This window comes from Topomyia yanbarensis, chromosome 1 (assembly GCF_030247195.1).
Source record: "Topomyia yanbarensis strain Yona2022 chromosome 1, ASM3024719v1, whole genome shotgun sequence".
Classification (NCBI taxonomy): domain Eukaryota; kingdom Metazoa; phylum Arthropoda; class Insecta; order Diptera; family Culicidae; genus Topomyia; species Topomyia yanbarensis.
The window spans coordinates 40,578,553-40,597,238 of record NC_080670.1 but is presented as its reverse complement, the minus strand read 5'-3'; the positions used below and the strand labels follow the sequence as shown (position 1 = coordinate 40,597,238).

The 18,686-nt window shown below is 40.1% G+C and overlaps 2 protein-coding genes across 2 annotated transcripts; one reads left to right on the top strand and one right to left on the bottom strand.

Moving 5' to 3' along the window:
- The first annotated feature begins 855 nt into the window (after window positions 1–855).
- Window positions 856–15,534, top strand: LOC131677436 (osmotic avoidance abnormal protein 3). Its single transcript, XM_058957263.1, has 6 exons — window positions 856–1,106; window positions 11,006–11,487; window positions 11,554–11,703; window positions 11,772–12,461; window positions 12,521–13,514; window positions 15,151–15,534. Exons 2-6 carry the CDS (start codon window positions 11,416–11,418, stop codon window positions 15,438–15,440), a joined length of 2,196 nt encoding a protein of 731 aa, XP_058813246.1. The 5' UTR covers window positions 856–1,106; window positions 11,006–11,415; the 3' UTR covers window positions 15,441–15,534.
- LOC131677437 (NAD(P)H-hydrate epimerase) lies at window positions 15,498–17,318 on the bottom strand. Its single transcript, XM_058957264.1, has 3 exons — window positions 16,976–17,318; window positions 15,880–16,397; window positions 15,498–15,815 (listed from the first exon to the last, which is right to left on the bottom strand). Exons 1-3 carry the CDS (start codon window positions 17,021–17,023, stop codon window positions 15,590–15,592), a joined length of 792 nt encoding a protein of 263 aa, XP_058813247.1. The 5' UTR covers window positions 17,024–17,318; the 3' UTR covers window positions 15,498–15,589.
- Window positions 17,319–18,686: the final 1,368 nt, after the last annotated feature.

Sequence of the window (18,686 nt, the reverse complement as noted above, 5' to 3'; positions counted from 1 at the left end):
AGATTGTTTACTTAAGTTCATTGGTACATTATTGAAAATTTAAATGGAAAATGAAATTTCATATTTCATGGAGAATCTGTATATTTCCGTTGGCGGGCGTGGGTTTCCTCATCACAGTTCTAAATAGAAATTTTTCTTTTGAATATATTTTCTGGACAGACCAGCCTATTTTTACTAGATGGATCAGCCAAATAATGCCAATCACCTAGTGAGATACTTGATTAATTAATAGATTACCGTTAAAAGACCTTCAATAAATTATGTTTTAATGGGGATGGTATATAGCAAATTGTAACATATGAAAACAGGCGAGTGAGCAAGAACGTGAGGTGATATGTGTGATAGATAAAATTCATTTGCACGCTCTTGAAAAGGGCTACATTTTTAATGTCACCGTGGTCGTGTCCTGTACACAACCCTTTATTTTTTTTGACAGTCCGTTTGGCTGCAATTTTCGACACTTCGCCATTCTATGTATAAAGTGTCTGTAGTAGACATAATGCTACACATATACATCTTTAAAATTAGGGGTGGACAGGTTTTTTTAATGCACGATGAAAGAAATATATCAAGCTGAAGTTGACCAATTTTTTATCGTAACACCCTTTACTTTCATTAATCTTTCATCATCTAATGTTTATAAACTTATGTTTTCGAACATACTTGTCTGTTTCCTGTACCTCAATCATGATAGCAATTTTAATTTTTTCTTCTTTGGAAATTGGATATGGTGCATCATTCTCGGGCGCCCCCTATTGGTACTGCACGGCGCAATACCAAAGCACACGATGGTGAGACACATGCTATGCGACTCCCCCATATCTGACGGTACCATAAACACGCGGTACGCGACATCGGACGGACGTTGAATTGGTTGTATAAGGATCACATTTTGGATTGAAAATTAAAAATACGTTGATAATCATCGTTGAATATAGTTCGTGGTTTTAGAACGTTTATAGTGACCCAGAAAAGTGTACCCTTGAAGTTTTCAAGTCTGAACTTGCATTCGTGAGTAGTGTTTGTTCCTGTATCGAAATCCCCAGTGAACGAACTCAAAGCTTACTGAGTTGGAACCGCACGAATAAGCATATCACAGTTGAAAGGTAAACAAACGTTCAGCTGTTCGATTCTCTTTTCGTGTATCGCCTTTTTTCGGAAGTTTCAATATAGGTACCAAAGGTAAAAACGAATATTAGCATCAAACAGTGACATCTGTTGCGTTGGTGACCGGCGTGCCACAACTATAAAATATATGAAATCCAACAGCTCGTAAACGAAACAAGGAAGATAATGATAGAATGGTCATTAGTGAGTGTGTGTATATGTAACTGACGTCCAATCCGAGTCTTGGTTGCCTTCGCGATGTGCCCTACGTACTGGTTATCATCGACGGTATTTGATTTGTAATGGCTCACAGGTCAACCACAGTTTGGTCGGGGCACACGATATCGGGATAGAGTAGAATTGAAATCGCCTGAAGTTATGTAGTGCTTAGAACATGTTCAATTTGCGTATATATGGTGAATTGGTGATTTTACTTACTACCATGAATGTGTGAGAGTGGTCAGCGAAGATAAAATCACTGGTTGCTTTGAGCTTGAACGTTGTCAAATTTTTGGTTGATGAAACAAACGCTAGCTGACTATGGTTTAATGACCATGACCGTGATTTTTGGAGTCAATGCAATATTAGACGGCATCGGTGTTTGAGTGGTAAGCACGACTGCCACCCCTCTGGGTTCAATTCCAGTCGACGTAGTTTCTCAAATTTTCTGAAGTGAAAAATCTCTGTCAATCCCTGTCTTCGGAAAGGAAGTAAAGGCGTTGATTCCGGTCCATATGTTGATGGACCGATATCTAGAGTCTAGATGGCGAAGTTTTATTTCCATGCCGGAAAGAGAACAGACACATCTTGTTTATCTGTGCATTTTTCACTGCTGCTGGCCAATACTAAACGTATTGAAAATTCTGGCATCGCGTGAATCCTGTCGCTGGTGTTGTGGAATGCTTTTAATCTCGCGTGACCAACAGTTAAAACCTATTAGAAACGTTCTCCCTTTTAATACTCATTGCTGTGAACGGGGAAAATCCGGCTTTGCTGTGTGTCAAATGGAACATAAAGGAACTACATAGGGATGTGTTAGGAAAGAGTAGTTCAAAATGTGTCCGTGACCTATTTGAGCACAGCGTTTTCCGGTGTTTTTAATTATTAATTGTATATTTGAGTGGTCGGAGTTCAATCACGTACAATAAAGAATTTTCAGGTCCATGCATTAGTTTTGTTACAGTATTTATATACATATAGGGTAAAGTGCCTACTTGAGAGTCTCACTGTTTGCGTCCGTTATAACGCACTTGATTTTTTTCTGCCGAATCTCAGCATTTTTCTTCCCTTCCCCGATGACTGTAAGGACGTGGCCGGCGCAGAGTGGCGGATCTTCAACCAAAAGTCGGACAAAATCTCAAATGTTACCTAATTTGGCTGAAAATCACAATTTAAGCTAATTTTGAGGTGCTGAGCTCATTTTTGATGTCAAAAGTCGTAAAATATTAAATGCATTTTTCCATGCAGTGTCATTGAACCTTTCTTATAACTATGATCCCGTTTTCATGATAGATTTTCCGTTATTGTTCACCAATGTTAGCCATATCATAAAAAATGAAGAATAATATTTTCCATCCATTGTATAACGTGTTGGCTTACTGTAGATTGTCTAACTATTTTACACAAAACGCCATGAGCCTCCATATCAGCAACAAAGCTTCAAAATCTCCTTAAACCTTTTTGCGCACCTAGGCGCAGAACGAGACCATGATATTCGAAAAGTAGAGGTTATTTCCCATAGAATGTGTTCGTTCCGAAATGATTCCAAAATTTGTACAGAATACATTAGTGAAATAAGCATTTTTGATCTGACTACCTCAAACATATTTAAACGAAAAAGTCATAGTTCTAAGCAAATTCATCGAATGTATTTTAATCGCAAACCAAGTTCTTTCGATCTTCTACACAATGAAACTAGTTGGGCTAAAATCGGACCAAAATCAAAACAGCAACATGTATTTGAAATGAACAGAGCAATTGTGGTTGAAAAGAAAATCATTATAAAGTCCGGATTTTGATGCGTTTAAACTGATGATTTGAATTATCATATGATGATCATAAAATTTTGAATATACATCATTCAATCCATGAGAAATGTAGAAAAAATATAAAATATCAATATTTCAACAATAAATTTTTAAGGTTTTGGCCAGCCTCCAGCCACTGTGCCGCGCCGTTATTAGCATTTCAAAATATAGAACTCTCGAAACGTACACTAAGGAATCATGAACCAGTTCACAAATATATGAATTTGACGAGCACGAATGGTAAGTCGTAACTATTACACAAGGGATCATGAATCAATTAACGAATATTATTTTACGAGCACGGATTTTGGATCGTGAATAATATATTAAGAATCATGAATTAGTTCACGGAGATTGAATGGATTCATGATTAAAAATCATTCGAGTTTTGTGAAATAGTTCATGAGAAAATATCCAGAATGTTTTGATTTTGTGAACTAATGTTCCTAAATCTATGCAAAAAACTTTCAAAGTAATTTTGATAGGGTTTCATGTATTGAATGTTTTACTGCGTGCCACAATTTTTTTAGCGCCAGTTGCTGTTGAAATTCAACCGATCGTCGACCATCACAACCAGTGGCTTTAGCGCTCGCATCGATGTAATTAAGGATCCACCGGCGCTGGTTACGACACGTTGGATTTTTTATGATTGCCTCCGTCTTGTGGTGTACCAGCGGCAATTACAGAGAGCATCTAGCTGACATAGGCCTATACGCTGCTAGATCTTCCGACGGATTCCCCGGTTTTAGCAGCAGCACCATATTCTGGATCTTCCATCCAGGTTAGCTTCGTTCAGACATTTCCATAGTACTGTCCTGAACATGTTCGGAAACTCCAGGATTGCGATCTTCTGTACCACGTTGGGGATACCGTTTTGACCGGGAGACTTCTTCACTTTAGGTCCTTTTTCCACTGTAAGGAACCGGTCGTTGGAGATTCGATTGTCACCAACATTTCCACCGTCTGCATCGACGTACGGCGTAAAGGCGGTTGGGTTAGGCTTCGGTAAAAGGCCCCTTCACGATAGTCTTAAATTTGTCAGCCTGCTACCCCACTCCACGACCCAAGCGTTTAAGTCTCCTTCTATAACAGGCAGCGTTTGTCCGACTAATGAATAGGTTGATGTGTCCAACATCCGATTGTACTGTTCTGTTGTTCATCTTGGGGAGCATAACAGCTACATGGGAACGAGCATAGCGTAGCTGGTAAGTCGATTGCCTTGTACGCAGCTCACCTGGGTTCGAGTCCCAACCCTCGCACATAGGGTTAGATTTTTTCAAAAGAGATTTCTCTAACCCGAAAAGAAGTGAATGACCCTAAGGTTAAAAAACCCTTTCCCGACTTTCCTCTTGCTTTCCACCATTTCCTCCATCAATATCTATCGTTTCAATCCTCTGCCACTTCACGCGGATATTTTCCAGCGATAAATTACCGCAAGCCATTTGGCTCCTAATTCCATATTTAGATCCAAGGTTTGTCGCGATCTACTCGGATAGTCCCCGGAGGGGAATTCACCTTACTCCGACTGAGAGTTTCCCAGCGGCGAAATTTCTCCCGATACCGATGCCCGATTCCCTGAGCGGTGATGGGAGCTTTTCTAGGCACCCACGTCCGCTTAGTGAGCCACCTAACCCCGATGGTTGACATAGCCTGAACGGGCATACCGGTAGGTGCCGAGGTCTGTCGCAAATTTTCACTACAAGTAACTTCAAAAAATTTCCTAAGGAATAACTATATAAAACATTAGGCTCATTTTTGACGAACGTATAGAATTTTTCAATACTGCGCCATTATAAGCTATATTACACTGTCTGGGTATGCCGTAGACTCTTATGTACGGTAAAAGATAAGGTTACCATTTACCCTTATTTTAAAGGAAATGTCATTCTTTTTAGTTTCTAACATTTCACATTTTTCAGACCATTTTACTTCTGAGAGAAAGAACCTTCTTAATCATCATTTTAATTGGCCATTTTGTTTTTGTCACTAAAGTTTCTTACATCCATACCTTTCGCGTCTCATAGCAATCAAAAATTCTTTTACTCAAAAATGAATAAAGTCTGCTTCACTTGGAATTCGGACACATTATTTATTCTGTAGCAACGCATCTGGTGGTCTAATGTAGAATACGGTGACAGCGATTTGTTTGGAAAATACACGAGTTTCAGTGGTGAAAGATTCACCACGATACGTTCCTCTTAAAAAAGTTGTGCAAGATAGAAGATGAGAAAAGAAAATTAATCCGTCGAAAATCCGACACTGGTCTATCAACCTCACCAGTATTTTGCTACAACATAGAGCTATTTGTGCAGCGCATTTCTAGTGTTCTGTAACTCCCGCTCAATAATTGGCCGATACTTTTCGATTAGACGGAATTGCGGGTAAATTAGGGGTTGATATTCTTTTGGACAAAATCCACTTTCTTGTGACGGTACCACTTTAGTACCTCCATGTGTAGTACAACTTTTTACTGACCGTATCAAGACGAAACTTTCACCACTCAAACACGTGTATTTTCCAAACAAATCGTGGTTCGAACCTTCAAAATCCGACCTCCAAAGGTGCTGCTGCAGAATTAATAAAGTGTCCGGATGCTAAGTGAATTTGATAACTCTATAGAAGACAAAGGGACTTACCTCGGGAAACTCAATTTTTTCTCCACTAGGAAGACAATTGTTTTAAACCACACTTGCGCGTTAAGGTCACAAAACCTACAAATTAGTTATGGAACTTGCGATTTGACTCCGTCTCATCAGTAGAGTTTTTACAAAAAAATGTTTCTCCCTTAAAATGAAATGTAGCATAGTGCATCTTGCATTGGCTTGCTAAGCCAAACCAAATGTTTCGATTTCATTAGTTCTCATCAGCTTAAAATGAGCTCCTTTTCTTGCGGGACATCACGCTTGACTAGGGGTTTACTTATAAACACAAATCGTGCTTTCATTTTTGGTGCTAGTTTAGTTCTGTCAGTCCCTAACTTAGTGTCGGATGATGAGATGATGATGAGACGAAGTCGAAACGCAAATTCCATAACTAAATAAAAATCCAACTTTATCAATTGGATCACGACCAATAAAATTGATTTTAACTAACTGCACCCGTTCGTATTTTAATCAGAAATCGATTTATCATAGAGTGCATCAGCTACTTTGCATTACAATGAAATTTGATATCGCATCATTTTGAAAAACAATATATTTTTCTATCGAAGAATGATTTTTGTGTTCATTTTTGAGAATCCCGTACTTCCTTTTTGACGTAGGACTACGTCTTTGTTTTCGTTGCAAATTCTACAAAAATGGTATGTAACGAAAAATGGTCCAATTTTAAATGCATAGAATTCAGCCATCTCACGATAAATTTTCAATTTTTTGCACATATCACCCCAAAATACTTCTAAGAATAGATTCCAATAGATAAACCTAAAAATTGAAAATTTAAATAATGTACAACCTAGTCAAAATATTGCGCATTTGCACTCTGAATATAGCGCTTCCCAAGTCCAGCACGACAGATTTGTGTACCTAGCGCGCAGAGCTTCTATGCATGACGTCATCATCGACTATTTAAAGAACGGATTTGGCCGGACAAGCTCAATTGCCTGTTGAACGGCATGCGGAGCAGATCACTGTGCTGCGTGTTTTCACAGCCAGTGAAGCTGAGTTAGTAGTTCGTTACACTGGTTGTCGAAGTACGCTGCACAGTGCTGTCCAACACGCGACTGAGCTTGTCCGTTCAAATACTATGATTTATTAGTGTTGTCCTCGTTTCCAGCACACTTTTAAGTATAATTATTCGTACACAAAATCGTTTGTACATGCGAGCTCCATTTGCAAACACGGTTAACATAGTGTCGTGGTATTAGTTGTCTCTTTCGCTCTACCCATCATCATCAGCGTTCATTCATTTTGCTTTGTGCGCTTGGGTTCAGTGTTTGAGGCGAATGTGTAGGTAGGTAGATCTAATTTGTTAGTTTGTTATTAAATTGCACAACGAAAGTTTATTATTTACGTTCGATCAATTCATTGATTCATTTCCCCTTCACGTGATTCATTTCCACTCAGCTTATAGTATATTGATTCTATTAATAGACCAAACCCTATTTATGAATGAATACTTTGCCACTTGAAAAAGCGTTGCAAAAACCCATCTTAGTCCATATATAAAATTATTTTCGATTCTTGTATATTTATAGTTTCGATATATGATTAAGACCCCTACATTCGCATTTGTATGCGTACTTTAAGGAAGTTACAATAATGGCAAAATATAACTAGAATGCTTGGTCTATACATGAAATATGATTACATTACCTAAATATGATTTTTCTTCATTGGTCCGGGATTTTTACCATACACAATCGAAAAATTTTTACGAGCTAATCTTATGCTATAAAGATTTAGTTCCAGATATTAGTTCGGTCACAGTTTTCTGTCTTCTTTCTTCAGATCTTCTCAAATAAGTTTAATCACATTCGATCACCTGCCGTAAAACGGAGGGACATTGATCAATTTTTTTACAGTTTTTCGAATACCTTTCTTCAAATCAGGTAGACGCAACTGTTTGCATTTTTGAAATAAGTACTGGTACCCGTTGATTGAAAACGTCCAAATTGTTTGGTAATTTATTGCGTTTTACCATGAAAATAAAATAAATTTGTTGTAAATTTTCATTCGTTGCTTTCGGGGTAACTTTGATCAGCAAAATATGCGCATCAAAATAAGAAATAACGCTCCAAATGTTATGTAAATTGCATATGTGCAGGCAATTTTATGGCCGTGTCGTGTCGTCTCGTAAGAAAACAAAATTGCCTGGAAGGATACGGCCGACTTTTATCGAGCTTTGTCGAGAAAATAGTCGAAATTAAATAGTTAGCAGTAAAAATCTCGGACTTTTTAGATAAATTATTGGACAAAAATAAAAAAAAAAAAGTGATTAGTTCAGTTGAAGTTGATTGATTTCATTAATATACAAGGAATTGTTTGAACAGATTGAAACGATGCGTGAAAGTTGTATCATTTTCAATTTGAATTTATGTTCATAAAAGGTACATTAAATGACAAAATAATCATTGCCGGTAGATGCTGAACATGTTTAGAATATGGTATGTATTTTGTTTTAATGATTTTGTTAGAGGGAATCATCTTATCGCACGTTACTGAAAAAGGACTCAGTTAATCAAACTTACCCCGATGATCAAAGATGCTCCGTTTTACGGTACTACAAGTGAAATGACCTGATAACCAAGAAGGTTTGGTTCAATATGTAACATTTGATGTTGATTGGTTGTGCTTACCCAGTCAAAAAGGGCAAGTTGCTGGCTAACGGGGTGCTATTTGTCAACTCGGATGCGCTAATTGCCCTTCAATTTGCCAGCAAATTGCTGGCAGTTAGGGGGCTATTTCAAATGCAACATTTGTGCGATTTGCCGCCGTCCGTTTTTTAGCCGCTCTACCCGCCCTTAAATCGCCCAGTGAACACGCCATTTTATCGCCCTTAATTGCCTTATATGAAAATTACAAATATTACTTATTTTCGGATTCATTATCTACTCACATAAACGCTACGCCAGCAAATTTGTCTAAGTGTTGAAATTGCCTTTAAATCGCATTCGCAAATTGCATTTGTTTCTAGGGGCAATTAGCACAGGCGAGTTGAGTTAAACGTCAAACTGTTTAAATCGCCTGACCAGAGTTAAAAATCATCGAAGCTCTTTTTTGACGGCCGAAAATGAACCTGTTGTGACTCGCGGTGAATAGAAAAAATATTCATTCAACTATCTATCTTACTCATTCAGTTGAATATCGTACAATATATTCATTACACTAATTATCTAGGAAAATGTTTTCAAATGCAGATAAAGCATATGAAACAACAATCATCATCGCTTACATTGTGCCAGGGCCTACTTTGATGCGTTTGATTCGTTGCTGCACGGTCGCTTCGCGTAATAATCGGAGCTGAATGAAAATCTGCATGGATGAATGGGCGATTTGTTCGTTTGACGTTTTCAGCTGCGTCACTGAATATTGAAAAAGAATGCTGCTGAATATGATCAATTTTCATTCAATGAATTTGAATATTTTTAACTCTGCGCCTGACCATGTTCGTCCGCATTTTTTTGACCGGGTAAACTATGCGTAAGAAATATATTTGATTTATTATTCCTCAAATGTACTAAGAAAATAAATATTTTACATTAAGTAGTACAGTCCTACGTCTACAGCTCGTGCTGCCCCTTGTAGTTTTTTTGATAACACAGATTTTTTCGAAAAATCTATTGACAGTGGCACCCGATTATTATTCAAAAGCGACGTCTCCCTCGAACTAGGCAATCTATGAAACATTTCTGATCAGCTGATTATTTCTTCTGACGTAACTCGGGTGGGTGCGACGTCCGACAAAATCACCGGTTCCATCCTATGGTCATCGGACAGGTTTTTCTGTTCGCAGGAGCAACCTTGTTGACAAAACCCCTCGCTGAATTGTCAAACAAACGTCGTGGTAGATTGCCTAATACTATTAATATTGTTTCCCAACAGTCAGTATTTATTCTACCAGTCCAGAGCCTCATTCTTATTTCAGTAGACCAGTAAACGTTCGACCATCAGGTGCTTTGACCTAATGGTTTAGTTGATTGGTAGTAGATTAATTATTGATCGACACCAAATAGAAAAGGCTTATTTCTGCTGACCTTGCTACGGACAGCAAATCGCGTAAACATACCGATATCCTTACATTTCCTGATGCCAATTTTTATTATGGTTCCTCTGATCATACATGCATGTGTGTATTGATTATTCCATTATTGGAACAGAGTCCAGTTAGACGAGATAGACGGAACACGCTTCAATAAGTCGGTTGGCGAACAGTGACTCGTTCCAAGCAGAATTGTATGTGATTTAAAGAGACTAGTCTGTTTAGATTGGATAATATGCCGTTTCCTTCAATATGCTGGAACTGCTTAAAGTAGAAAGTCGTTGGTAATATCCAAAGCTTGGATCGCTTCCTGCACCCAATTATCATACTGTACCGCTTTTTTGTCACGCAACGTATGTCTGCTTGGTCTATGAACACAAACGTCGGGTGATGGAATGGATATTAGCAATGCAGGACACCACCCATGCAATTTGCGTGCTGGCCATTTGTATAAAGGATGCAATTATTACATTGCGCCATATGATTAAATGTAGTGATATAAACAAGGAAGGTCTTTTGATGTTTCATCGGTTCCATTTTTTCATAGCAAAATATTCAATTTACGCCAACATGTCAGAATGGCTCAATATGTAGCAAATTTCCTATCATTATGACAGTTCCAATGCAAAACACTACCTCCGGGCATGTTTCGATGTAAATAAGCCAATCGACTAGCCGAACTAAGTGTAAAAATGTTTTTCGAAATGTGTAAAAGTTCCTGAGATTGCCATTGTAAATAAATGGAACACGTTATGCAAACGTTTGTAGGTGGCGCAGCGATCGATGTTAAGCAGCTGAAGTGCAACTGTCAAACTTTGTGTAGTAAACAGTCATATCCCTAGGAAACAGAATGCCCCTGCTTTCCGATGTATGTCGATTTGATAGTTTACCCAGATTTTCAAACTAGAAAAATATCTGTTATTTGTAGTGCTGTCAAATAATTTTGAAAGGTTTCTCATGCTGATTATTTTTTGAACAATGAAGGGTATCAAACTTCATGGACTTACAAGACTTTATTCAGTCAGTTCCTAAAAAATAGAATCAAAACTAGATTAGCTCTTCGAAACAGTGCTCCAACTCCTCAATATTTACCTACACAGAAACCGTCCATCGTGAGTCACATAAATTATTAACACTCTCTATTTATTTTCATATTTCCATTTCTCCAACAGATTTCCATGCTAGATTGTCGAATGTCAGCGCGCGCGCGTTTGTTTGTGTATAGGACCGTGCAAGCATAAAATGCCACTATAGCGTGCGAGGAGAACTGGACACACATGCGAAGATGGCTGCATCAAGGTCGCCACTCGGTCGGATCCGCAAGCGACACCAAGCGAGAAACGGGTGTGAAACTGAATGGTTGTACAAATACGACGTTTTTCCCGTTGATACAGTGGTGAAAATACGCTAACGATAGCAAGGCGGATTCAAAGGCAGCTGGAAACAACACGTTAATTAGTAATCTCGAACTTTGCCGTTAGTTTACCGCGCATAAGTTATTCACCCGTGCTGGGTTACACGCTAGAAACTGTGATTAATTAGTGATTTTTAGTGTAATTTGTTAATGAAAGCGTGATTCAAAATGGCGGAAAACGTGAAAGTTGTCGTACGTTGCCGACCGATGAATAAACGGGAACAGCAGGCGGGGTGTAAGGTAAAGCTACGTCGGATTGCGTTACTATCTGTTTGTCTGTGAGACTAATTCCCCACTTTTTTCTAGAACATAACACAAATCGACAACGCAGCGGTTAATCTGGACAATCCCAACGACAAAAGTGCCCCGCAGAAATCGTTCAAGTTTGATAGCGCCTATGGCTATGCAGCCACCACCGAGAACATCTACAGCGACATCTGTTATCCACTAGTAGAGGTACATATAGGGAGAACTCCTCTAGGTAAGATATCCGCGGATGATTGTTCTTCTTCGTACAATTGCAGAGCGTCCTCGAGGGTTACAACGCCACCATTTTTGCCTACGGACAAACAGGATGTGGAAAATCGCACACCATGCAGGGAACCACGTACAACCTAGCGGCAGCGGATCCGAACAATGCCAATAATATCGGTATCATACCGCGATCGTTTGAGCACGTGTTCGAAGCGATTGCCGTCGCAAGCGACATGCGCTATCTGGTGCTCGCTAGCTATCTGGAAATTTACAACGAAACGATTCGAGATTTGCTGCAGCCGTCCAGTGCGGGTGCCACCGGTCTAGCGATTAAGGAAGTTCCCGGGGAAGGTGTAACAGTACAGGGCTTATCGATGCACACGATTCACGGAATGAAGGAGTGCATAGAACTGTTGGAAGCGGGAGCCAAGAACCGTATCGTAGGTGCGACGTTGATGAACATTGAGAGCTCCCGGTCGCATTCGATTTTTACCATTAGTTTAGAACAAATGTCGACCAACCAAGGTCAACATGCTGTGATAAAGCGAGGGAAGCTGAATCTGGTTGATTTGGCTGGTTCGGAACGGCAGAGTAAAACCGGTGCAACCGGAGAGCGGTTCAAGGAAGCGACAAAGATTAATCTTTCACTTTCGGCCCTTGGCAATGTGATATCGGCATTGGTTGACGGGAAAACGAAACATGTGCCTTACCGGGATTCGAAGCTAACACGGCTGTTACAGGTACGTCAGTTGATTATCGGACTTTTGATGATAAAACTTGAAATGTTTGTTATTCTTAGGATTCTTTGGGAGGTAACACAAAAACTCTGATGATAGCCTGTATCTCCCCGGCTGATTCGAACTACGACGAAACGTTATCCACGCTGCGCTACGCAAATCGGGCGAAGAACATCGCCAACAAACCAAAAGTGAACGAGGATCCCAAGGATACCATGCTTCGAGAGTACCAACAGGAGATCCAACGACTGAAATATCTGTTGGCAAGTGAAGGAAAGGATGATAACATGATTCCTAATGGCAATGTTCAAGAACCGAATGAAGTTGAAGCTGACGCTTCAATTGACGATGAGAAGGGTACTCACGAAGGCCAGTACGATTTAGAGGTAAACGGTTTGAGAAAGGAATACGAACAACAGAAAATCGCCAAACAACAGCTGGTGAAGGACATTGAAAAGATCAAGTCGTACTACGAAGGACAGATGCAACAGTTGGTATCGAAAAGAGACACCGAAAAAGCCCTGGAACCGGCAGCTCCTGTAGATAAGCAGGAAATATACGATCGGATCAAGCTGATTAAAGATGCTCTGATAGGTGGCGAGAGGGCTAATGATGTACAGTTAAAGGAAAAACGATATCGTAACAAACTGGCCTCGGAGAAACGACTGAACGCTTTGGCACACGCAATCAGCAGGGTGCAGCAAAGTGAAGACCGGGATCTACTGCAGGGCCACTACACCGATATTCAGCAGGAGCTCAAAGTTCGACACGAACAGATACGGCAGCAGAGAAAGCGTATAAAATCCCTAGAGAGCGATATCTCGGATATTCAAGGGGAATTTCAGACTGACCGAGCAGATTATCTGGCGACGATAAGACTGCTGGAAAAGAAGATTCTTTTCTACGAGGCCGTCTTTCAGAAAGCGTTGCCCGTGCTGCGGAAGGACGGACGCTACTGGAATCTTGAGTGTTTGGAGATCAACTCCGAGTGGAATGATGATCTGAGGAAATGGAAACTGCCGGATGATACACTCTTGAGGGTGCGGCTACCGCCGGGTATGTGGGGTACCATTTTCTATTGTTTCATGCAAAATTTACACTGTAAAGGGCGCGGTTTTTCGAATTAATCTCGTCAGTAACTAGCTCCAACTTGTTTATTGTTTGAATCGTAGCACAAAAAACATTCTGAATTTGAATTTCCGATCCAAAAAAACTTTTCAATAACTTACTTGATACTTGATAGGCTACAGCTGATCCTCGATGCGCCTACGCCGAATGGAGCATCCTCATTAGGCCTCCTCAACCGCACGAAGCCATCGTGTACGCGGACTGCCACGAAATCGACGGCCTCTTCCGGGTTCCCGGTTGAATGACGCTCATCCGGCATTCGGTCTGCCGTGTTGTACTAGCTTCACAACATCCGTCCCTTTATATACTTGGTATAATTCATCGTTCATGCGACGCCGCCAGATTCCATTCTATTACTTACCGCCGAGTATTGGTCGCTCGAATACTCCGAAAGCTCCACGGTCGGCATCCTTTTACGTCCATGCTTCATGACCGTGTAAATCCACCGGAAGAAACGGTCGTATATAGATCGAATTTCGGCTTCGTTCGCAGACTGGTTATGAAGTGCGTAATAAGCCCTATTTGCAGATGCAATACGCCTTTTCACCTAGCGGGTAACATCGTTATCGCACGTCGCTAGAGTTCCAAGGTACACACATTCAACTACAATTTCAAATTTTTCGCCATCTAGCACCACTACACTACCACAGCCACTACTGGACTTACGTTTTTTACCAGTGACCATGTTCTTTTCTTTTACCGGTTTTAATCATGAGTCCAATTTTCGCTATCTTCCTTTTAAAAGGCAAAAATACCTCTTCCACGGCACGTCGATCGATCCCGATAATATCGATATAATCCGCAAAACCCGCAGGAGCATGTGTGATCGTGTCATGATGGTACCGCTTCTCTGCCCACCAGCTCTCCTAATCGCTCCCTCGAACGCTATGTTGAACAGTAGATTCGACAGTGCGTCACCCTGCTTCTATCCGCCCAAGGTTACGAAGGATGTCGAATTGTCATCCGCAACCCTTACACTTGGTTTGGATCCATCCAGCGTAACACGAATCAGCCGTATTAGTTTCGCCGGAATACCCTGTTCTAGCATAATTTACCATAATACATTTCGTTTCACTGAATCGTACGCCGCCTTGAAATCTATGAACATTTAACCGTCGTTGATCGAGTCTTACGAAACCGACTTGGTATTCGCCGAAAAAGGCTTCCTCGAGCGGTATCAATCTGTTGAACAGAATACGGGACATGATTTTGTACGCCGAATTAAGAAGAGTTATTCCTCGGTAATTAGCACACTCCAGTCTATGCAATTCCTTAAAGAGGGGGCAAATGAGGCCGTCTAACCAGCTAGCAGGCAATTCTTCTTCCTCACATATTTTCGACATAGTAAGACTTCATATAGTTGCTAACTGCCGTGGTTAAGAAATTCAGCCGGGAGCGGGTCCTTTCCCGCAGCTTTGTTGTTTTTCAGCTCCTTGATAACTTTTCCAACCTCATCTAGTTTAGGTGTACCAATTGACATCAGCATCCTAAACAACTACATACCTTATTCAGTTTTCTACCCTCAAACAACAGATAAAGTACAAACAAAACCGTTAATTTTCAGCGGATCCCATCCAGCCTGGATCGTCCCCGAAGAACGGCCGCGACAGTCAAACGTCCCTCACGGCACCAGGTCGGTTGGAGCGTAGCTCAACCTTAATCCTAACAAAGCTACCCGATTTCGACAGTACCAACTCATCCGCCAGTGAATCATCTCGCAAACAGGAATTCCTCAGCAAAAGCACCAACTGCAACCCATTTCCAAAGATAGAAGATGTGGCGATGTCCTACTTTCGACCACGGCGAGCTGCTGAATTGGTATACCGGAGCGGCTGGGGGAATCTACAGAAGTAGCTTTAACAGTTAGGAAAGGATTCATCTCAAAGGTGTGTTGTGATTTAGAAAAAAAATGTATTTTTAAACAGAGCTTATTTTTTGGTATGAAATATCAATGCAATGTTTCAACAATCTCCGAAATGTCCTTTTTTAAACCAAACAATAAATTAGACTAGTCTAACAAACAAATCATTTCCCGCATATGTTGGGAGTTGCAACGAATACTTTTCCTGCAACTTAGGTGGGACAAAACGACCGCCGAGGTAGTGTTTCACACTTGCAAGATGCGCTGCACACATCTTAGGTGCTGTCAGCGAAATCAAACAGTCCGGTTTAATATCCTCTTCACTCTGCGGACCTTCCTCTACATGCCAACCACTCGGAATGTCAATACTAAAAAATTTTTTGGAGCTTTGAGATTCACTTAACTAACTCATTATGTTATGTGCATAATTACCTCGCGATGGGAACCTTTGTCCGTCTCAACACCTCCATAATAGGAACGAAGGACTCCCTAACCGGGGGCTTGAAACTGAATCCAAACAGCGCATCTACGATCAGTCCGAATCGGTCATCGACCCAGTTTAACGTTGGACATTCCTGGCTAACCGTGATTCCCATCGACTCACACTGGTGCTGAAGATTTGCAAATAACTCTTTCGGCGTTCGCTTTGGATAGTATACATACGGTTCGTAGTTCATCAGTACCAAATGGCGGGCAGCTACCAGACCATCGCCACCGTTGTTACCGGGGCCACAGCAAACAAGAACACGTTTGTTTATAGCACTGGTGCCGTAGCAATCGTTGATGGCATGGGCACAGCTAAGGCCCGCCAACTCCATCAACTGGTCGACGCTGAATCGGTACTGGTTAAAAAGTTCTTCGTCTACCGCGATCGCTTCCTGCTGATTGAGGAATTTCATTTTGCAGAGTCCGTGGATGGCTTCGGTAGGAACGGAGAAAACCGAAATGTTCTTTTGAAGACAAAGAATAAAAAGATGTTTATGAACATTTTACGTTGGACACTTAAACGTTCAGAATTTGTAAAAGCAGAAGCAAAGCCTCGATATTACATCTTGTTGCGGAGCGTTTTGCTGCCGACTCTCAGCACACAAAACAATATATGGTTAGTGTTACGATTCTACAGACCACTAAGAAATCTTCCTGAATAGGACTCGAATACAAACGAATGACTTATGGGAGAAAACCAAAACCATTCATAAGTCGTTATTGATTTTGCAGGCATTTATCACACGGAGTTTCAAAGAACGGTTCTTAAGAAGCAAATTCCATTTGCCAGTCTTGAAAGTAAAATTTAATTTATTATCTAAGAGCGTAAAACTTCTGTAGCATTGTGGAGAAAATGATTGCTGGTTTTGACGATATAAAATTTGAGTTAGATGGACGAGTTAGAGAAGTTTGACTGTATCGTTATCATAACAATCAGCTCGTTCACGTTAGGTCTCATGCGTTTTTCTACGCACTTAATTATTTTACATACAAGCCATTAAATTAGAATATTTTATATACTAATTGGAATTCGTTCACTTACCTTAATAATGTTGGTTACGATATTGTTTGTTAATTTTCGGAATATCATCACTCGCAAACCAGCAAGCTTACCGGTTTTGAATCTCGATTGTTTTCGTTTTCTCACGGACGACAACGACAAAAGTGACAATCTTCGCGATGGCTGCGATGATATTTAGTTTATGGCTGCATTCTGTAATGTTGCACAGTATCCCCAACGACACGACTAGACACTTGCATTCCGAAACTGTATCGTAAATCTGATTACCCCTCAGTAACTCAGGTAACTGGTACTGTCAAATATGACATTTGGTTGGAAAATGTATGAAACCTGCAACACTGAATAATCTGTTATTTTTTCTAAACAACCTTCCGTGGCAACCCCTGCCCACTGAGACGTCCAAAAAATTGTTTCAAAATCGTTCAACACGGGTCCAACGATGGACGTTCGTTGAACGGTTATTTGGACGATGTCAAAATTGGTCCAACGAATGTCCTTCATTCCCTCTAAGAACGGTTGGTTTCAAAATAGTCCAATGAAGGACGTTCGTTGGACCAATTTGGACGACGTCCAAATAACCGTTCAACAAACATCCATCGTTGCCCGAATTCAGCTTTTTGTTGGTGGCTGCGTCCCCAAATGCGCACCCTACTTTGACAAGTCGTTCGTCCAATGTCAATTTTGACAAATCATCAGTCTTGTCAAATTTGACAAACCGTCCTTCAGATTCAATTTTTTGATCGTGGTAGGCGTTCACTTCTGCTCTCAACTAAAATTGAACGCCAAAAAAATATTGTTTTTCAGTTGAAAAACTAAACTGATTTCGGTACGGATCCGCACAGTCAACTGTAGTCCCATTCAACAGCGGCACTCAACTCGAAATGTGGATACAGAACATCTGCTATTCAAAACTATTCGCTACTCGCAATCGGCATACAAAAATCGGTCAGGTGTCAGTGGTCAATAAGTCAGGTGGATTTCAACCGATTTCTACGGTAAACGCAGCTGTAGCTGACATTTGTCAATTCTTGGTGCTAAATTTTGCTACAAATTTGTATCCAAAATCAGGTGTAAACAAACATTGTTTAGGTCTATGTTTAAATACTGTATCGTTAGAAGATGCTTTTCCGGGTAGTTTAAAAGCAAGTTTCATGTGCTATTATTAGTCATTTCATGTGTGATGAATTTAAGTAAGAGGGTAGGTTCAAATCGCACAATTCTCTCGACACTTTCAAACAGCTGAAAATATGCTTATAAATTGCCGAAGAAATTAAAATCATCGAAAAAGACGTTTGAAAATAAACTAACAAATTTTAAATTTGACGTTTAACGTTTATTAAAAAAATAAATAAGCAGGATACATGATAGCCGTGAAACTCAAGGCTGATGAGACAGCTTGTCAAAATTGACACTGCTGACGAGTTGTCAAAGTTGACACTGTACAGACGACTTGTCAAAATAGAGTGCGCATTTGAAAACGCAGCCACCAGCAAAAAGCTGAATAGAAATGTACAGTAACAAAACAATGATTTTCACTGTGACAGTACAGTAATTTTACAATAATTTACAGTAAGTTTTAGTGTTATGCTACAATACAAAAACAATAAACTTTAACGTTATTACAGTAAATTTAAATGTAAAATAGACTTTTACAGTGAAAAAGGGGGGTGGTTATGTATCTTAACATTAAAAAAATCAATTTTTCTCCATACATTTTTTCCCGAAAACAGTA